A 22942-nucleotide genomic window follows, 5' to 3' on the forward strand; every position below is an offset into this window, starting at 1 on the left:
TAGAACGTCTGCGTTTTTGTGGCTTTCGGAAGCCAAGACCTTAACCCTTTCGGGGCTTCCCTTCTTTTCCTCTCTTTTTACAGGGCCTTTGTGCGGCTGCTGTGCATGTGCTGTCCTCGCAAGATTCGCCGCAAGTACCAGCCCACGATGCGGTCCAAGTCGCAGGTGAGTGTCCTCCAACCCAGTGTCCTCCCACATATATCATGCTCGACAGCCACTCGATTTGACTCTCTTTCTCCTGTTAACGGTCTGGGAAACTCTTTCGCAGTTTTTCCCGTCGCTCACTCGCCGTTGCATTCACTTTTTTAGCAGAGAAAAAAATAAAAATAAAATTGGTGGCTCGTGACTCTTTTCCATGAATCACGCTGGACGCCTCCACTTTTGTATGCTCCAAAAACGAAACTCAACGAACGTTAAAATTAATTTACAAACTTAATGAATATGCAAAAGAAAAAAAAAACGGACATTTACCGCTCCCACGTGTCCTCCCCCGCACATTCACACATGGCAGACAGCCATGAAAACTTCCTGACATCCGCATCCTCACCAGAAATCCTTGCATAAATCATCTGGCGGGTGCGCATCACTCAACCTGTCGACCCACCACCGACCTCTGACTGATTTTAATGAATAATTTTCTAATGTTTGGGCAACTGGGGCTGCACCTGCTGCTCTGCCCCTCAGCCCCTCAGCTCCTCTGCTGGGAGCAATGCACCCAGTGTTCTCCGCTGACGGAGGAGCATCTCCTCCATTGTAGTCCCACCTCCCCCTGGTAATCACTGTCAATGGGCCTCGTTGAGTAATTACCCCAAACTGCAGTCTGCCTGAGTTTTGTGGGAAATTACAGACGAACTTGTCTTAGATGAACTGGCATTCAAGTTTTTATTTCATTCAATTTCATTAGGTATATTACATTTAAATATTTAAACAACGAAGTAAATATTAATTCAAGGATTTATAGTACAGTTAGCCAGAGTAGTGTGTAGGTTTTCTAGGTATATGTATATACGTTAATATTTTTAGTAAATCATAGTTTTTCGAATATCATAACTAAGCCAAAAATTCATTAATTTCAATTCGGAAAGCTGTCAAATGTTTGTTTTATTAGGTTAATAAACCTACATATCCAAATTTAAATGTACATAAAATTCAATTTTGGTCAATTTTTTTAAATTTTAAAGATTTAAAATTAATGATTATAAAATATGTAAAAAAATTTTTACATTTTTTTCCTTGCCGGCGATGGCTAGATCGATTCGGCTGTTGATGCTGATCAAGAATATATATGATTTATAGGGTCGGAAATGACTCCTTCACTGCCCTACAAGCTTCTGACTGCAAGTATAATACCATTTTTTAAAAGAATATTTATCCATATTTTATATGGAAATTTGTTCCACAAATCAAAGTTTAAAAATCTCATAACTAAGGCAAAAATACATTAATTTCAATTTGGAAAGCGGTCCTATGCTAGTCTTTAGTAGTTTAATAAATCTGCATACCCGATTTAAAATTTTAAATAATTTGAAATTTTGACATTTTTTTCAACTTTTACAAATGTAAAATTAAGACGAAAAAAATGTGAAAAAATTTGTAAATTTTTTTTCTTGCCGAAGATGGTTAGATCGATTCAGCTTTCGATGCTGATCAAGAATATATATGATTTATAGGGTCGGAAATTACTCCTGACAGCGTTACAGACTTCTGAATAAGATTTAAACACCCTAAAAAGGCATCATTGCGTATGAATAATATTACGATATTTTAGATCTGTGGATTTGAAATCTTTTAAAATTTCATCCAAAAATGTGCTAAAAAATGACTACATATGAAATTTGAATTGAATGTGAATCCGTAAATATTTAAAAGATTATTTGTAGACACTTTTAAAGTTAGTTATGAATAGATTTTATTGTTTTTAATATAGAAATATTTTCCATAGTGAAACTTTAATTTCCTTTGTAGAATATAGAGTTCATCTTAGGCAAGTTCAACCGTTAAATAAACCAATTTCCGAACCATCAAAAACACTTTAAGTGTCATGGAGAAGCGCTCCTGTCCCGTGCGCCAGAAATAGCGCATGTCATCACAGCATTTAAGTCATTACCTTACCGCCCCGCATACCCGTGTATATATTACCCCGATTCCGACCTACACGTACATATATATAGTATAGAATAGTATCAGTGTGCTGTGTCTGGTTGGTTTTTGGAAGAATCGAGAGCTGATTGCTGATTCCGACGGCGTTTCTTGATTTTGCAGAGATTCGCGACGCGACGCTGCTACTCGACCTGCTCGCTGCACGGCATTCAGCACGTGCGACACAATTCCTGCGAGCAGACTTACATATAGTTTAGCGTAGATTTAGTTGACACGGGCTCCCATCGGTGTCTCTCCAGCCCGAGAGTTCCCTTTCTGCCCCCCTAAAGGTAAGCGGTGCTCTTTCTATCTCTTTCTCGGTGCGTCTGTCTCTCTCACTCGCTCTCTCTCTCTCTCTCTTTGTGTGTGTGCCGCTGTCTGTGTCAATGTCGGTGTCCTGCTGCTGCTGTCCTTTTCAAAGTCACGCACACACACACACACACTTGCGGGGGAAGCACACTAGCATCTACGGTTACTGCATTTGTTATTGTTACCGTTACTGTTCGCTGTTCGCCGTCTCTGTCTGACACTGCGTCGGTTGTCTCACTCACTCTACCCCACGCCTGTTTGTTGACTTGACGGCTTTTGTCCTTGTAATCTTGTCTTGTTTTTTTTAAATATTTGGGAAAATTCCTGAGCTGAACTACAGAGTTCTGAAGGGTTTATTTTTCTGCGCTGAAAAGTATGCTTTAAATCTTGCTTCTTTGAGTGGAAAGCTATCTAAGATAGATTTCTTTTAAGGAAATTAAACATAAATTATTTATAGAGCTATCAAAGCCAGGGCATACTTTTCATCACCCAAAACTATCACTTTAAGATCTCTGTGCGTCTCCAGGAACATCCTCTTATATGTATTTTTTCTTGGTTTGCTTACTTTTACTGCAAAAGAACACGAAAATGAAAACAGAACTCTGATTCAAGCACCTGTTGAATGTGTTGCACCTGTACACACACACACACACACACACACACACACAGACTCTCACCGAGCGCACACACAAAAAGAGCTCACACACAGACGCACACTCGAAACGAAGCAAACAAAGATGTCCTTCCATGCAAAAAATGTCCTGTGCCAGCACCAACAACACCTGAGAGGCCCCCCCAGTGTCTGTTTGATGATGTTGTTTTTTCGTATCAAAAAAAGAAAAGAGAAAGAAAAAAACACAAACAAAAAATGGGGGAAATAAAACCGACAAAAAGAAAAACGAAAATCGAAAGTTTCCACAAAGTCTCCGGTCACACACATACACACAAAGGCACACATTGAGGCCGGATACAAAGTCCTTTCATCGTTTTTGTCACCGTTTCCGTTGTCGCTGCTCTTGTCGATGTTGTTGCTCTTGTTGTTATTATGACTGTCGCCACTCACAAAAGATTTTCGCAGTGCACACAAAATGTGGGAAACAGGGAAAAACCGAAACACTGAGCCGCTCTCACTCACTCTCACTCTCTCTGTCGCTCTTTAATAAAATATTGGTTGATCTTTTCATACCCGAAAAAAGAAATGTTATATAGCATTTAAGGAAATGTATATGTTACGACCATCCGACAAAGGACCTAAATATAGACTGAGACCCGAGAATTAAAGCTGCTGAGGAGGGAGGAAAAAGGTGACAATTAAGAGAAGAATCTAAGGATTCAACAGATGTTTGGCCTTAAAGTTTCTTTCATTTAATTTGCTCTCACGAATAACTTGAAGAAAATAAAGCAATAAATATTATTGTAGGAAATATTGTAGACTTTTCTGGCAAGTAATTTGTGACAAAGAAGAGAAGGGTTCTCTTCGTACTCTTACTTCCTTTGTTTATTATTTTTAAATTTCGACTTTTCCTTCTGCAAGGTGGTGGCCGGCCTTCTCGACCTTTCCCCCCCTTTTTTTATTTATTTTGTTTGTTTCCTTTAGACCTGCAATATGAGCCAAGCTGTCGGTGGCTGGCCAACCGCACTCGGCAATCGGCACTCGAATGCTTTGAGGTCGAGGAAACCCGCATGGGAGTCACGCACATTCGATACTTGAGAAGTGTTATCAAGTGAACCATAAACATTTTTTGCACTTAAAAATTTCCAACTCAATTTTCGCCTCAGCGATACACACACACACACACCACATGTAATTGTATTGATGAAAATGTTATTTACAGCAATCAACAGTCAATATGTGTCTGCTGGAAAAGCGGATGCGGATGTGAGTTTACGGCTGCCTGTGCTCTTGTGCCTTTTCCGCATCCGCTCCCTTTTGGATTTTCGGGGGTCCTTTTCCCGGCCATGTGTGTCTGTCATCATATCAATTACACCCAAGAGCATGCCAATTTACTTTCCAAGTGTTTCCACAGCCAATCGAAGGAGCGCGGATGTGAAGTTTCGAGCACGACTGCCTCGGTTCGAATTTGGATCGAAAGTGTAGCCTTCAAGTTGAGTTCAATCGGTAGGATTAGTCGTAGTAAGGATACTTGAGTGAAATGCTTTACATTTCATCGCATTGTTCGATTTCTTTATAAATACAATCACAATAAATAAGCTTAGGATTGATCGCATTTAGAGCTGTCTTGATAAACGAAATTTTTAATAAAATAAATCCATCAGAAATGCCACAATAAGTAAAAGGGATTTAAAATCGCTTTAAGCTTTAATATATTAAATCAAACCAAAATTAGCGAACTGTTTAAGCAGAAATAAAAACACTGACTCTTAAAAATTACTCTCCCTTCACTGTTTGTACGATTTGTCTAATTTGTTGGAAATCCTTTGTTCAGGAAGCAAACCCTGTCCTTTTGCCTGACAAATAGGTTGACTTCCGGCAGCTACAATTTGCCTGCTGAACGACAAATGGAAATGGGAAAATGGGGAAATGGTCTCTGGTCTCTGGTCTCTGGTATACGGTCCAATGTGGATATTGCAGACGTGTGGTTAGGCTTAGGTGCTGCCAAAGGACTCGATTTCCGCCCGCAAAAGTCTAGGACCACCTCAAGCACATTGCGGTCAGCCGCTTGTGTCCGCTTGTGTGTGTCCTTGGGGGTCCTTTGTCGTCACTTTAAAATTAACTTCACAGGACACACTCGGCAAACTTTAATGCACCCAAACACTCCAATCCCCATGGTGATTAATCGCCAACTGTCTTTCGAATGGAGCAACGACCGCCCACTGACTGTCCTAATGAGCCGTAAAGGATTCCCCCTACCCAGGACTCGCCCACACACACATTCATATACATATATACACTGGCATATCCTGTCAAGGCCAATTTGCATAGCATTTCCACTGGCACATACTTAGTAGACATGCACATGGAAAAAATCACAGATAAAGGTCATATCCATGACTTACTTTGCATATTCAAATGGGTTCTTTAAGTGGCAATTTTTGTTTCACTTGAAAATATCATAAACATGGGTTTCATTGTCAAAGAATCATATCAATACTTTTTCTAAACGTGTATACCATTATTTATGAATGATAATATTGTTAAGAGAAGAAGTAGCGGCAAAGAATTTCTTAAACATTTGTAGTTGGTAAATAAAAAAGTACTTTCAAACATATTTTCTAATAGATAAAAATATATATTGTTCAAGAGAAGTGTATAATGTATTTTTAACAGTCATTTAATAAATATTTAAATATATTTCTTTAGTCTTTATCAGACAATAAATAGTTTTAGACATTATTTATAAAATATATATAAATATACAGCAAGCTAAGAAATATAAATAATAATTTTCCACGGTGCCTCACAAAGATGTTTTGATTGAAAATGCCAGCTAGTCAGACCAAAACCCGCACACACACCGCCCACACACCCCACTCACACTCACACACACACATTCTGCAGAGTCTCTCTCAGTTTAGCATAAATTTGTAAGCTTGTAAAGCCGTCATTTTGTAATCCAGAATTCTGATGTTTGCAGAGGAAGCCCAAGGTGGTGGTGGTGGCCACGCCCACATCGGATCTGCTACGATTCGGGGCCTTCGAGTAGAGCTGGACATGGCGTATACTATATATATTCAGGCAACTATTATGTATTTTAATCAAACCCTAATGGAATGCGTATATATATATTGCTAATATTGCTGCTATTGCTGCTGCTGCTGCCATAATCGCTGCTAATTGCATCAATTATTGGCCAAGCTAAACGATTTATGGGAACGAAAGCCGAAATTGAAATAGAAAACAAAATGCTTTAACCGATTAATCAAACTGATTTCATTCCATTCCGCTAAGCAGAGCAAATACTTTCCGAACTTTTGTATAGTATATACCGAAGGAGAGTCGATAATGGCTCATTTCTGGGGCAGGACATCAAAAAGTAATTTACCACGAATGTTGGGCAAACATCAATTATCCCTAATTGACTGTGAACGTGAAATTAACGTTTATAATTATGTGACACAGTCGCTGAGGCGGAAGTCCGAGTTCGAGCTGCCTTGTGTTCGCCGCCATGTAACTTTTAATGTCCTTGCCCAGGATAGGGTACCAGCCCCCGAGAAGCTTAGCCTCTGGGAAACTTTGGGTGCCGTCCCAAGTCCTAGGGTCCCACGACCCGGGTGAGGTTTATTGAGTGCCGGGTAATAAATTACCAAACAAAAAAAAATACAAAAATAAGAAAAGGAGGCGTCACCGCGACAACTTGCCATTTTCGTGCGCGAAAAAACACCAAACATTCGCAGGTTTCATTGACCTTTACGCTGCTCTAATCTAGGGGACAAGCCCCGTGGGCCAACTTCTGACTCATGATAACCAAAAAAACCAAAAAAAAAAAGAAAATACAACAGGAAAACTCATCCTTAAACACGCAAAAAAGTGGTCTTAAGACCAGGAAATTCGTTGCCCATTCAAGAGGAAAATTTGTCAAATTGAAGAGTAAATTATTTTAAAAGTGCAAAGTCTTGATTACAAGTTTTTGATTGTCATTGTTTTAGGTCAAATATATATTTGGTTTTCTCTTGTTGGCCAGTCATGTTTTTATACTCAATCAACTTAATCATGTTTTTATAATTGTATTTTATAAATACAAGTTTTAATTGGCTTTAAATTTGGTTAAAAAGAGTAGCCCTATACTTATACTTGTTAAACTTGATTCATATAGTTCACACAATTTTTTGTAAGTAGCTATTATACAATTTTAAAGGAATTAAATTATAAATATTGAATTTTACTTTCAAAATAGTAAATAATAATAGTTAAAGGTTAACAGATGGGCTGTGGTGTTTATCGAAAAGTTTCTTATGATTATTTGCTGCGATAACAACCTGAAAGCGGTCGGAAAACCCACAGAAACTTGGCCTGCTGTTATTTTTTGGGGAATCCTGGGGGGCTATAAAAATTGCAAATTACCCAATTGCCTGGGGCGTCTGCTAAGCGGGCCATCCGGTCTGGCTCTTCAATTATTTAAGCTAATTGCGGACGCACTCGCACTCGCACCAGCTCCAGCGACCACACGGCGTATACGCAATGTAAATTGTACGCAAATGGGCGAGGATTTTAGAATTTTATACGAGGCTTCTTCAAGGAGGCGTCGCCTTCTGTGTCCTGTAAGCCTGTAATTGAATTGGCCAGCCAGTCAGGAGAAGAAGACGATGATGGGGTCCTTAGGGGTTGGCCAAATCGGGTTATAAAGAGGAGCCCATGGCAGGAGTCTTGCATTCTGCAAGGATTTTCCAGGAGGAAGGACTTGGATATTAAAGCACACGAAAACGAACACACACTTGCACTCATAGCACAGAAAATATTTACACAAAATAAAAGTCAATTTGATCTTTTTGAATATGAATATAAAGTGTTTACAAGTTTAATGAAGAAATATATACCTTTTATAGAAATCTTTTTTTGTATTTCTCAACTATATAAAAAATTGGGAACTTACTATTAATTAATATTAAAATATGAAATAGATATAAATATTTAAAGAGATCAAATTAGTCACTCTTAATATTTTAGTTTAATGTTTGTTGTTACTTGTTATTATTTTTTGCTTTTAAGGAGAAAACTATACGCTCAAAAGGCACCCAAAAGAATGTGTGTTGAAAAACCTGAAATTGGAAATTCAGCTACCGCTTTTCCTTAGTCCGTTTTCCAGCTTCACTCTTTTTTATGTTGTTGTTTTGGCTGTGTTTGTTACTCTTTTTCTATCTATCCTTGTTTTTGTTGTTTTCAATCATGCATTTTGCTTTGACTTTTACTGCAGCCCGGAAAAGTGGAAAAATGATACTAAAAGTAGTGAAGAAATGCCGGGGGGAAGGGGAAATGGCTGGAAAATCATGAGGAAATCTGTGCTAGAAAAGCCGCAACAGTTCTCGCTTTCTCTCTGTTTCTCTTTGTGGTTCTTGCTATTCTTGTTGTTGTTTATGTTGTTGTCCCCACCCACAACATTTTCCGCCCCTCAATTTTCCGACCTTGTTGTTCTTGTTGTTGTTCATGTTGATGTTATTGTTGCTCTGGCTGTTTTTTTCTCGCTGTTTCTTGTTGTTCTTGTTGCTTTTGATTGCCAGCTGGCTGCTGCGTTGAAACGGCAACACATACACTCTTACACTTTCCCCCAATAAAACACGGAAAAGCCCAAAGAAAACACCCAGAAAATACCCGAAAAACACTGCCTGCAAATTGTATGCAAACACTTGAAAAAGAAATAAGACAATAAAATGTTAATTAAATGTTTTTCCCTTGCCTCTCCACTCTCTCTTGGTTCTTTTTCAATGTCTCTTTTTTAACTATTGTTCCTTTATATCTTTTTGGTTATCTTTTGGTTCATTGACTATTGATGTTCCCTTTGATTTTAATTCTAAATTGTATATTTAATTTTTGAACCTAAAATTCCTTTATATTATTCGATATATTTTTCCACATAATTATCTTTATTTAATTTATTTTCCCTCCTAATTTCCTTTATCCCCCCCCTGTTTCTCTCTGCTCTTCTCTTCCTCTGCTCAAAAAAAAAAAACAGTGCCACGTGGCTGCTGCCATGGTGGCGGCGTCCACGTCCTTTGGCTACCACTCGGTGAACCAGCTGGACAGGACACTCATGTGACGACAGCTGAGCAGTTGCAGCACCTGCAGCGGCGGCAGCAACTGCGGCGGATCCCGGACCGCCCACCACCAGCACCACTCCTCGGGCACGGCCACGCCCTCGTCCTCGCAGCGATCCTGCACGCGCTGCCAGAGCTTCCATCGGCACCACCACCGCTCCCGGCGCCGCAGCTCCGGGATGCAACTGCGAGGTGACTTCAGCTCCACGTCGGCGGTAAATAGTGCGGTGGCCAAGACGATAGTCACCATAACGGCGCCACCTGTGGCCGCCGCCTCGGCCAGCTCCCTGCATCTGGGCGCCGGTGGACGACCCTCATCGGTGTCCACTCTGACCATTGCCTCCGTGCCGCCGAATATAAGTGGATCGGGCGGATCGGTGAGCGGCGCCAATACCCCTCTGGCACCAAGCTTAAAGGCCCTCACTCCGGGACCCACCTCCTCCGGCAACTCCTCGGGCCACCATGTCTCCTTTATGCCCATGACGGGCATGAAGCGTCTGCGCAGTTCCAACACCTCCCTCGTCTCGCCCACGGGAAATGTGGCCGGAGCCGGAGCGGACACCACCTCGGCGCCTTCCCTCATCGATGCCGGGGAAGAGCCGCTGCAGCATAGGAATCACCACCACAGGATCCTCGAGCAGTGCCAGAGTGTCCAGAGTCAGATCACCACTCTGGGCGATGTGGAGGACGATGACGAGGTCAGCGACAGCGAGAGCGAGAGCATCGGACTGGCCTTGGTGGAGACCACGCCGCAGCTGGAGAGCCAGCCGGTGGAGGCCAGCAGCTCCTCCAGCTCCTCGGTTAAGTAAGCTCGGCGCAAATCTAGTCATGGAAGAGTTTAGGTTCTAAGATTCAACTAAGTTCTTAGGTGTGATTCCCAGAGAAAGTTCTGTGTTTGGTTTGAGGAGAAGTCTCAAATAAGGTAAGGAGTGAGCATTGGACAATTTTAGGCAATTAGTTTTTGAAATTTACCTAAAATATACTAAATATTATTTCTTAACACGAAAGGAAACTAAATAAGGGAAGCCGAAATTATATCTTGCAATTTGAAATTGAATTATAAGCTTAAAATATTTGCAATCTTTGATTTGATATTTATAAATGATTATTTATATTTCTTTGTAAATCATAGTTTTTCGAATTTCATAACTAAGCCGAAAATGCATTAATTTAAATTCGGAAAGCTGTTCTATGTTAGTTTTCAGTAGATTAATAAATCTGCATACACGATTTAAAATTTTAAAGAAATTAAAATTTTGACAATTTTAAAAATTTTACAGATGTAAAATAATGATGATAATTATTTGAAAAAATGTTAATTTTTTTTTTCTTCCCGGAGATGTCTATATCGATTCGGCTTTTGATGCTGATCAAAAATATATAGGCTTTATAGGGTCGGAAATGACTAATGGCAGCGTTACAAGCTTCTCACTACAAGTATAATACCATTTTTTAAGCGGATATTTATCTATATTTTATATGAAAATTTATTCTACAAATCAAAGCTTCAAAATCTCATAACTAAGCGAAAATTAAATTAATTTTAATTCGGAAATCACTCCAATGTTAGTTTTTTGTAGTTTTATAAATCTGCATACTCAATTTAAAATGTAAAAAAATTAACTTTTTTTTATCAATTTTTGACAATTTTAGCCACGATAAATTTTTGAATAAAATTGAAAAACTATTTTTTCAGTCGAAGATGGCGTAATCGACTCGGCTGTTGATGCTGATCAAGAATATATATGATTTATAGGGTCGGAAATGGCTCCTTCACTGCGTTTCAAGCTTTTGACTAAATATAGAATCCCTTGCAAGGGTAAACAAATAAGAATCACAATCTCCCAAATATGTTTTTAAAAATTCTAGAAACAAACGTTGAGTTATTTATTACATCCTGAAGTTAAAATTCTTAAAAATTTCTCAAGAAAGCAAATGATTTAAAATTGTCGCAAGGCTAACTTTTTTCCTTGAAAAATAGAAAAACCCACATAGCGCCCCCTCAGTGTGTAAATATAAATCAAGTCAGTCATTATATATCGGTGATAGAGACACTATGCAACATGTATCTGCAAACCGCTCTCTGGGTTTCAGCATATTGTCGGACATAGTGTTAGCTGTTAGTTGTCATATCTTAGATCTTCCATTAAGTAGATCCGATCTGTAAATGTCTCAACGTCTAGCTGCTATGTTATTTGAGTATTGAAAGCTACGTCTTCAACCTGTCCAAGTACCTGACTCTCGAATCCAAGTACTCTCTCTTTGTGTATATAATATATATAGCTTGAACTCTATCTGGAGAGCCCTGAATATAAACCGAAACTGCTACGGGTGCAATATGAATTTATAGCGACTCTAAAGGAACTCGAACACAATCAGCAAACAGGCTTCAGAACCAGTTACCAGTTGTTGCCCATCTTCTGTTCCGTTCTCTGAACTTAAACTTACTTAAATATAGCAATAGTTCGCATATAGAGTGAATGTTAAATGTGCTTCGGTCGGGGGCAGGAGCCCAATGCATTAATCCTTCAAAGGGTTCCCCTCATCTAGGAGTACTCAGGATGGGTTCTGCAATAATTAATGTGTGCAATTAGGATTGATTTTCCCACTGGGGCGGAGGGTATCAAATAAAGGATAAACCAAGACAATGGCGAGACGCCATTCTGCGTAGGAGTAGGAACAAATCATAGCGAAAATGTGTGTTGCTCATTGTTTTCAAAACAAACAAGGCAAGGAAATGAAAACAAATGGAAAATGAGGGAAACAAAGCGGCGGGAAAAACCAAACAAATGGCAATTATTAATATTGAATATGTGTAGCACATAAGCATAGCTCCTAGAGTCGCTCCTCCTCATTGTGTCCTCTGTGTGTGTCAGTGTAAATGCATTACCCTATAAGCTATAAGTGGCAAATGGAATTTATACATATACAAATCTATATACATATATGTTATGTTGCATGATGTAAACTCAATTGATTGCCACGCATATTAGGCTAAGCCGCAAACTGTCAGCTGGCAGCCATCTAGATTTATATAAGCTATATATAAAAACAAAAATTAATGTACGATACTGTAACTTACCATTATACAAAAACTATGCAAGGAGATTAAAAAGCGACAAGCTAAGAAAATAACTCTCTCTCTCGGTGATGACTTTGTCTTATTTAAATTTCAGCTGGAGCGGGGGATTTGCGGTTTTTCCTCGGGGGGAAAAGCTCATTTTATGGGTAGGGGGAGTTTCATGGGGTTTTCCATGGGGTTTTTCTGGGCATGAGCTGCCACACTTGACGGCTGATGCCCAGCCAAGCAAGAAGACAAAGTGCAGTGCCAGTTCAGCAAACACAACTGGCAAAAAGTTTACACTTTACATTTTTGGATCAGGATCAGCAGGCACGCCCTCTGACCCCCTTTCTCCGTTGTACACCCTGAAAAATTAATGCAATACAGATGGGTAAGTATATATACAAAATAAACTAAAGCCTGGCATCAGTAACCATATCCTAAAGGACACCGAATGGTCTTATTTACTTCTCTCTTCTATTTCCTGATAGTTACCCCTGAAGTTCCCGAATTTTCAAATCAAAATGACTCTTATTTGAAGTAAATTGCTTTCAGTGCACCTCCTCTCTGGGAAAAAAGGGATGCAGCCAAGATGGATAGACAGCTGCAAGGACTGCAGTCAGCAGTCAGCAAAGTGCGAAGTGCAGGCCACGCATCTTAAACAACCTCGACTCGAGTCGGGCATGTGTGCATGATTTTCCCTTTTTCCTATACCCATTTAGTTTCGTTTTTAGTAGTTTTGAGGAAAACCCCCATCCGTTCCGGGGAAACAGACACATCCCCGGGTGCAAGTGTCCGCCGTAACAATGTGGAGACAAAACGTGTTACGTGTATTGACTCACTAATGAGAAAATGAACAAGAAAGCGAGGAAAGCAGGGTCAGAACTACGCAGCGCTCTAGCGCACTAATGACCACAGTTGAACCCAGTGGATGCGATACAAATGGAAATGGGAATCGCAGATGGAGATACAGATACGCAGGGCTCAGATACGGATACAAAAGAAAGAAAGCGCACCGCACCGCACCGCAGTGCAAAAGGGCACCAAGTAAAATGTGTAATGGGGGAAAACAGGAGGAAATTCATTTGGGAAACTAATGGAATCTAAAAAATATTAAATAATTAAATAAGTATTATTACCTCGCAATTCAATTCCGAATTCAATATTCAAATAAAAACAAAAGTGACTTTAATATAATATATGCTCCTGCCAACATGTCGTATGAGTAATTGGAAAATACATCTAAGGCAATACAAATTTCCCCCAGTGCTGCCTGGGAGGATTCACATTTAGTTGCCAATCTGAGAGTGCCACACCTTCGATTGCCCGCAAAACTTTGTTGTGCCAAATGCAGTAAAAATGTAGTGTCTGTCTGTGCGGTGAAAAGGTAAAAGAGGTTACAAAACATCAAGGATCCTGGATGCTGATGTGTATACGCTTCTGTGGAACATCTGTAGTTGAAGCAGGAGCAGGAGCAGCTGTCCTTGCCCCGTAATCAGCCAAATAACGACTGCCGAAATGGTGGATAAGCGCGGAACTAATAAAAAGTGGAAACGTTGCAAGCTGCAAACACACACACACACACACACACAATATGCTGGCTCATCCTTCAGGGAGGTCCTTGCTCCTCTATGATCCCCTCCCTTTTTACACAGTTTTCCTACGTTTTTCCACCTCTATCCCTTTTCCCTTCCATCCCTTCGCCCCAACGCTTATCACTGGAAGTTGAAGCTGCGTCAAACCCTCGACGACATTTTATTTGCTCGCTGGTAATTTTGTTTCCGTTAGCTACTAGTGTATTTTTCCCCATTTTCCGCCATTTCCCTGGCTATCTACGGCCACCCCCTCTATCCCTGTATCTCGGCGTGGCAAGGATTCTTTTGTTGGGTTTGGTTAATGAACCGAAATGCGTGTTTGTCTCCCACGTTTTGGGGTTTTTGGTATTTCAGAACATTCGTAGAGGAGTTCCCGTCTCGTCCTTCGTCCTTCCTTCCCTTTTTGCGTGGTGGCGAAATTGTGTTGCCCCAAATATGTATTGCAATCATTGTTTTGATGACTTTGTTGCTGGGCCAAAGTCAAATTCGCGTCTCGGGAGAATTTGGGGGAGAGTTTTATTCGGTTGTTCGGATTACTGCTCAAAGCTTATGTTCTGGAATCGGATTCTATTTATGGCCTTATTGTACTACACACACACAGTCCAACACACTCGGAATTACAAATCGTCTGGCTGGCTGGTATTTCCGCTTCGGCAACTCATAATGTGTTTAATTATACACAAAATACATGAAAAAAAAGATAAAGTTGTCTAGCTTTTGGGTGTCTGAAATGTCAAATAGATCGCTTTAAAAGCCATATTTTTGATAACAACTAATAGAAATCCCATCAAACGTAATTCTATTTAAAAAAATACATAAAATCCATTAAATCCACTTTGTTTTAATCGCAATCCAAGAGGATTTTCACATTACAAATATTATAATTTGATTTCCCATGCTTCTATTAGATCTACCATCCGTTGGATACATTTTCCCCCCAAAAAAAGTGAACAAATCTAAAAACTATCACATAATACCAGCGGCAAATAAGCCAAGTGCAGTGGAATATTAATTCGCAGTGCCATCATAAAATCGATGTAAAACAAGGCGGGCAAATATGAACGACGCAATGAAATCAAAAGGCACTTATTCCCGGCAACGTTCCAGCCACCGAACCGCAATTTAAAAATGGCTAAAAAGTCACAATGTTGTGGCTCAAATTTGCCATGAAAAACCGTAAAAAAGTTTTGCGACTCTGTGTTGACTTTTTTGTGTTTGTTTCTCCTTTATAAACATTTGTGCATAAAGTGAACGCTTTAATGAAATATGTCGCAGTGCTAACAGCGATTTATTGCATTTGAAATTTTGAATTATTAATGCAAATCGGTGAGAAAGCCCTTTGAATATGCAGACTGCTGGGCCGGACGCTGTCTTTATTGGCCCTTAAAAGCCGCTAATGAAATCAATACAACCGCCGCTCTCTAAACAATTTCGAGCGGGCCACAGAGCGCATAAAAATGCTAAATAAATTGATGAACTGCGCCACTGGGAAACAGTGAGCGGAAAAGCCAAGGAAAAACAGTTTGAGGATGACGAGATGGTTTGCTGCCTGGCTGCCTTGCTGACTGACTGACTGCCTTTTGTCGTAAATGGCGCCATTCCCTTCCTGTTGTAAAACCAAAGAGACCGCTCGACCCTTTCATTGTGTTTCCTTGTGGCCTGGCCCATTCAGAAGCCGGGGACTTTCAAGGGGCAACCATGCACAGAAAGAAAATGATGTAGCATTTTTCCTGTGATACATTATTCTGAAGTTTCAAGCTCCAAGAAATCATGTTCTAGAATTAAATCAAAGCCTGTGGTATATATTTTTTCCAGTGCAGCCACTTGCACTTGCTATGCCCAAGGTCTCCACTGAAGTGGGGGCGTGGCTGGCGCCCAAATTGTATAAATATAAACGACATTAAAGCGCTGCTCTGGAAATAAAACAAACAGCAAGTGGAAACCCAATGAACTGAGCGAAGGACCTTCTGGTTGCTTTTGCCGCAGGACCTGCGTTGGCCCGCGGCAAAGATGCCCACCTGATGTGGCAATTCAAGCGCAGCTTCATTGTGCTCCACGTTCCCGGTTCGATTTTCCATATCTCTACACAATATGCCTTTGCTATTTTCAGCTATTTTCGATCGGAACCCGCAGGATGGCTAGGGAGCTGGCTGGGAGTAGGCGACGCCTCTGCCAATTTGCCATTGTGCGTTTATATTTAACCATTTATAAATATTATAAATGTGTGTGTGTGAGTGCCTAGAGAGCGAGCTGAGCAATGACAATGTCCTCGCCATAAGTCCTTGTTATTTGGCAGCCAAAAAGTGAGCAGCCTAAGCAGGAAAATATTTGTACAGTCAAGTGTTGGTAAAGTGAAAGAAATAGATATGTTTTAAATCAACAAGGAGAACTTATTTAAAACAAATTATATTATTATACAAATGTAAATTTTAAACTTATTAAACTTTAAAGAACATTGAGGTATTCAATTTTTGCGAACAACCAGATTTTATAACGATAAAGATGCGTACCGCGTAACTTTAAACTCTAAAAAAAACTTTTTCTTTTTTACTAAAGAAAAAATCAGAAAAATATGGTATGCCGTTACTCATTTTGATGCTTATATTGTCTTTTACTTATAGAACATTGAACCTTCTTTTGTGAGCCATCACTGTAGCCCAGGACTGTAAAAAAAAAGAAGGAGCCAATACACTTGACGACGTGTCAATGCCAAAGGTTCACACTTTCGAACAGTTTTGAAGGCGTGGGAGGTCCTTCGCCTCCGATCGCTGGGGTTAGGGCTGGGGTTATTGCTACCCGAAATACTCGATGTCCTGACGGCTGTGATGGCAACACATTGTTCTAAATATCTAATGGCAGCCAAACAGGGAATTTGCAATCGAAGCGTGAATTTTGCTCCTGCACAATTCCGGATGCGTGAACAATTTCCCGAAAACTCACAAGACAAACAGAAAAATTGTTCGAAAAATTGAGGGAGTAAAGGGAAAATGGGAGATGCCAACATGAAGTGATATCTGAAAACTCCAAGCTGTCGATAGAGATATGAAGTTTAGTTTGGCAGAAGGAGCTTAAGGAGCAGCAGGATATGCAGTGAAGCAGGCCAAATGACATCAGTGGATTATCGCCGACATCGGAGGAGCATAAACACAAGCAATTTCCTGCTCTCCTTCCTTCTCCCTTGGCGAACGAATAAAAAATTGAATAAAAAACACAGCACAAAGGACGAGGCACTCGTCGTCGGCGACGGTGGCATGTCCATGTGTGAGTAACGCGAAACAAAAGGATGAAATATCGCTGGAGCCAAGCACACACACAAAACACACAGGACATGGCTCTTTGGCGCTGCTCTAAAGTGTCGAAGTTTGAGGACAGCACGTAAATTTGCGTTATCCTTGGGCTGACCTTGACAGACGACACGACTGGCGACTGCCACTGCCACTGCCACTGCCACTGCCACTGCCAAAGCCAGAACCGGAGCCAGAACCATAGCCATAGCCTTCACATTGCTACCAAAGGCCTCGCACATTCTTTTCCTGCCGCGTCTGTGACTATATGTTAAATAACTTCACGCACTCACACTGAGCGAAAAAGTGTGATTATTTAGAGATTGAAAAACCAAATGATTTTACTAGGATAATAATAAATAAAGTAAGTCTGTGTTAGGCAATCTCAATCTTTTCCCAATCAATATATAATATGAGAAACTTAAGCATTTAAAAGTACTAACTAAAGCAGAATTTCTCCAACAATCTTCCCCGAAATGTATTAAAAGGCTAATGTTTAATAAATCTTTTTGCCTCTAAATCCACCATTAATATGTAATAGCTTCAGAATTAGTCAAATAAAACCAAAGACCTTATATTAAATATGACACCTTTTATTTAAGCACTATTTCCATATCCAAAATGTATTTTCTGGTGTATCTCTGGCATTGCTGGCTGCTGTTCATGAATGCAAGTACAAATTACAGGCTCATTCAGTTGGCCAAAATGGGCGGAGGCCCGAACAGTGGGGAGTCCAAAAGAAGGAGGCGCTTGGACTTGTTTTGCCGCCTGATTTCTCTCCCCCCGTCGCTGCTGCAGTTGTCCTTCGGCGGCTTTCACACGTACGGAAAATGTCCGGGAAAAACAACAACAGGGAGGGAGGAAGCCTGATGAGCCACGGCGACATTGACACTGGGTAAGTTGTCGGTTTTCCCGGGCTTTTCCCGCGTCGTAAAACTCACCATTTCCACACTAAATTACAAGTCTTAAATTTTATGCTTCAATAAATCCGCGAACTGAGGGCCGAGCGTGCGACTCTCTCGTTGGCAATTTGTAACAAATTGAATTCAATTAAATAAATTAAAATGCATTCTACATAAGCTCCGGGAGCGACTGTTAAATGGAATCAAGCGGATACAAAAAAAAAAACGCTGAATTAAAAATTGCTTTCGAGGGGAAATCCAGATACCAACTTTCCGTGAGCCAATTTACAGGACGAAATCAAAGCGAAAGTTCAAAACAAGGAAAAGTTCGGCGAGGAAAGGGATTCTCGCAGATAAATAAGAGTGTGCAAGGTCTTGAGAGCGCATTAATAAAAGCTGAGCATGTTGCAAACTTTTTTTGCCAGTCAATAGAAAAGTTGCTCCTAAGCTCCCTTCTTTCCACCTCCCTCGGTTTCTATATTATTTTGAGGTTTCTGGGTTACTAGGGGGCGTGGCCCTGGCTCTGGCTCTGGCTCTGGCCAACTTGACAAATGACAATTTTCACTAAATAACTGAAACGAACTCATACAAGGGGCGAACGGAAACGGAAATACGGAGGAAACCCCTTAAAAACCGAGTAGAAGTCATCACAAAATAACAGTGCAGCAGCACCAGCAAGTCGTCAAAACAAAAGGGACCTTTCTTTGGCCAGGAATCCTGAGTAAAACTTGGCGTAAAACGGGGCGTATACTTGATGAAGTTGAGAGCGAGGGAAATGTAAATAAACCCACCCACCCACACACACACCTCCACACCTAGCTGAGTCAATGTTTGGGTTGAAAACCACTTGAAGAATTATCTAAGCAAGCGGTTAAAGAGTTGCCTCCTTGGGTTACTTGAGGAAACGGGTATCCTTCTGAAGAGTTATCAAGGAATACAGTGGATAATGGTTAAATAAGAACTTCTTTGACATCAAGGCAATGGGGGTTTCCCACTATTTTTATGTCCACTGTGTCGGTTGCGGAAAACCGCGAAGGAAAAGCAACACTTTGCCGAGATTGCAGTGCATTCAATTGAGCAGACAAGTAGCTGTGAGAATCTCGGCAAACTTTACACAGAACCGTGTCCCTGACCACCCCTTAAACATGTTTGCCCGGACTTGGACCCGATCCCGAGCACGGTTAATTGAAAGGCAGCCACTTGGCTAATGCCGGTGGTGGACGACGTCCTGGAACCAAGTGATGGATGCAGCCCGGGATCCCTCAAAGCCTCCTTGCAATGGCACTGGCTACAAACTAATCAATTTAAAAGTTTTCAACATAGTTTTGTGTGTGCGATGAGCACTCACTGCGCACCACGTACTTGTCTGCTTCTGGTTGGGTAAATCCCGGGCGGAGCGCCGTGCCACGCCTAATGGGAAAAGCGGAAGTTGCGAAGGAAATTCGGGTTGGCGACGCTGCAGCGGCAGCAGCAACAACAACAGTTAAGGAAGGGAACCAAAGCAACTGCAACAGCCGGGGGAGAAATATATAGAAACAGCGCGTGGCGAACACAGCGAGCAGTTGTTCTGCATTTCCGTTTCCGCTGGCGGCGTTGCTGTTTTTTTTACCCACCCCTCGCTTTTCAGCGCCCTCTTAGCCAACAGAACAGAACACTGGCATAAAAAGGGTGCTAGTTTTATTTAATAAAAACACATATATATATGCTTTAAGATATAATAGTTTTGATAAAATTATGAGTTGAAACACACCGTCTAGTAGAGCATCTAGAACGTGGCTTATACTCGACAAAGTGTAGGTTTAGGTTTTCTAATTTAGTGATTTGTTTAAGGTTAGAATAAAATTTACATTTATTTCATATCAATATCTTTCAGTGTACCCTCCTTTTGCAGATTTACACAGAAATAAACAGAGCAATAATTCAATAAAAACCCCGTGCAGCTTTACAGTTGGTGTTATCCTTTTGAAAATATTTACCTCAAAGCCAACTCTCAAGCGTCAGAGCTCCCTGATAGCCTGCATCCGTAAGTTTTTTAAATAGAAACAGGAAACTGGTTGGATGGAATTTCTTATATTTTATAAAATATTTATGTAATACAATTTAGTTTCAAAGTCTAAATTTAGACTTCCTTCGTGTTTGCTTCTTTTCTTTCAGGTTAAGAATATAGTGTATAAATTAATTATACATTCCAAATACGGAAATTTAAATGGATTAAGAGAACACCATAATTTTCCCCCAGTGCCGTCAATGGCAAGTGCATTGGCATTGTCCTTGCTTATGATGAATGTGCGTCCATGTAACTGAACACTCAAGCAGCGAGGACATGGACAATGTCTGCAAATATTCGCCAAAGCTGAGGGAGGGGCGGTTCGGGCCCGTTCGCATCGCTAAATAGATAAATTGAAAAAGTTGCGCGTTTCAAATGTTTTGCAAAAGCAATTAGTTTGACGCTTCGGGGGCCTGAGAGCTCCTCTCCTCCTCCACTCCGCTCTACGCAGCATCAGCATCGTATTGCAATTAGCGAACATAGAGAGCGGCGGGCGGGAAAAACAATACGAGCGCCAAATGGACACCAAATGGAGGAAAGAGATGCTGGAGCTGGAGAGATGCGACTGAAGCCACCGAAAACCAAACCGGGCCAAACTGGCCAACCAACCAGTTAACTGAAAACGCTGAATTATGAGCCGTGACCGCGGGAGAGCCAGAGTCCTGGCCGGCCTTCTGTGCCCTTGCGTGCAGCGCCTCCCAAGCGATCCCAAAACCAATTCGGTGGCCGCCAATCCCAATCCCATGTGCCACTGTCCCTATATCCCGCCTCTCCTCCTCCTACTCCTCCTTTCCCCGCCCCGACTATAGAACGATCGATTGGGGAGCTGCCTTGGGAGGGCCCAAAACGCATTAATACCAAAATCAATCGGGCCAAATTTCGAAAAATAAAACAAGCATATTTGTCGGGAGAGTCAAAGAGAGTTATGGGATTTGATTATACCCTAAAATTTAAAAATTATATTGTAATTAAAAATTTTAAGTTCATAAATAAAATAAATAAAAAATAGAGAAATATTTAATGAATTATTTAAAGATCTTGATTTAAACAAACTGTTTATATAAATAGTATATTTTATGAAACAATTTATTTTATTGAGCTCAAGTCTTTAAATTCATTTCAAAGTTATTTTCTATTTAGTTTTCACCTTTCTTCACCATAAATCCGACACTTTAATTGAAACAAACTGACAACTATTAAATAAACCACAAGTATAAATGATTTTGTTATGCATTTTTTATGGCAAAATAATAGAGAGATGACAGAAGCTGTTAAATAAATTACGTACTCGCCTAGTGGAACCGATTTAGGGAATTTTATTTAATCCTATTCGTAATTTATTAGTTACAAATAAATTATGAATAATAAAAATGAAAAACTCTAAGGTGCACTGTTAATAATTGAATGGCAAACAATCATATACAAATTCATACCTAAAACATTAATTATTTAATGTTTTTTTAAAAGCAAATTTATCAATTTAATTATTAAAAACCTCCTCTCACTTAAACTCCCCCCACATTTAAAGGGTATTTCGAACTGGTCGCAGCTGTGGTGACGGCAAAGAATTCCACGAAAATCAGTTGCGATTTTCCACAGGGCCAAAGGCAAAGATAGTCGTCGACGGGGTCCCGTTCGAATCGAGTTCTAATTGAAGCTTGTTTGAGTGTATATATGTGTGTATGTTTGTATGTATGGATGGAAATGGTGGCCGGAAGTGGGTGATGGGGCGGGGGAAGTGGCGACCATGGCTGAATTGGCTCTGGACTGTTCGTTCGATTGGGACATTGAATTAATTACATTTACACTGCTCCTCGACCTCCTCTTCTCTCCATATATCTCGATTTTCCTGCCTGGCTGATGGTGTTTTGAGTGTTAATTAAAAATTGCATGTTAAATAGGGGCTGACATTTGTGGCTTTTATTTTGGTGAGAGAGCTAAATGGATGCCGAAATTTTCAGCTGAGGGAATCAATAGGATTTCAAGTGGTTTTTTGTCCTTTTGTCTGAAAATCAAACGTTCTTGCATTCAGATTGTAGGCCATTTAAATTAAGTTACTTTGGAAACCCGAAACCATAAAATTGGTTCATTAAATATAATAATACTTTTTATTTATTTACTCTCCCGCCCATTATAAGGGCCAAGTCCTCTAGAACTAACGAAGCCACTTGCGTGGCTCGCCCTTCGACCGGCCTTAATTACCTCTAAGTACTTTCTGGCGGGCGGGGGTCAAAGGATAACTAATATCCCTTCGGGTTCTTAAGCATGCGCCAGTTAAAACTTGGCCAGAAAACTCGAGGCAAAAGAAGCTTCCCTTTTTCTGTGGGCAGGCAAATTTTTAATATAAGCTTTGAGGCAGCCTGCGCGCCCTGTGGTCAAGTTAGATTTTGCTCATTTATTTACGAGATAAACTTTTGATTTGTTGTACCAGCTGGAGGGGAAAAAGTGGGGTGGCCAGAATCATTTTATTACCGAAAATACTATTTGCTAAGCTCTGTGCTTCCGCCACACTCCATCCAAGTCTAATAAAATAAATTTAATATGCGATTCTTGCCCCCAAAGCTTCGGGGTAATTCTCGCTTATTATTACCCCCTCAAACTCCACCCTCCCGAGGAGGCCCACTTCCGCCTCACGAAAACTGTAACGCTTCAGTTAACAAACTTATGGCATCATAAAAAACTTTTTGAATAAATTCTCGCGAGGATTTTTATGGTCAGTTTGTAATAAATAAATATTCTCAATCCAAAAAGCGGCAGTGGCTTACAATTTCTTGGTCTCTTTTTATCTTAGACTTAATGTAGGATTATAATTTGATTTACATCAGTTGTTAGGGAATTAAACAGATATAACCGAATCCTTATAATTTAATTTAAAAGAAAATAGTTCGATAATA

At 40.4% G+C, this 22942-nt stretch overlaps 1 protein-coding gene across 1 annotated transcript in view; it reads left to right on the forward strand.

The window, feature by feature from the left end:
- The window catches only part of Dop1R2 (dopamine receptor 2), a 33857-nt gene extending 21563 nt beyond the window's left edge, over positions 1 to 12294 (forward strand). Inside the window, 2 exon segments of the mRNA XM_020955453.2 lie at positions 84 to 165; positions 9078 to 12294. Coding sequence (XP_020811112.2) covers positions 84 to 165; positions 9078 to 9968 — 973 coding nt within the window. The 3' untranslated portion in view covers positions 9969 to 12294.
- The last annotated feature ends 10648 nt before the right edge of the window (positions 12295 to 22942 follow it).

This window comes from Drosophila serrata, unplaced genomic scaffold (assembly GCF_035046125.1).
Source record: "Drosophila serrata isolate PLE 108 unplaced genomic scaffold, ASM3504612v1 contig_382, whole genome shotgun sequence".
In the NCBI taxonomy this organism is placed as follows: domain Eukaryota; kingdom Metazoa; phylum Arthropoda; class Insecta; order Diptera; family Drosophilidae; genus Drosophila; species Drosophila serrata.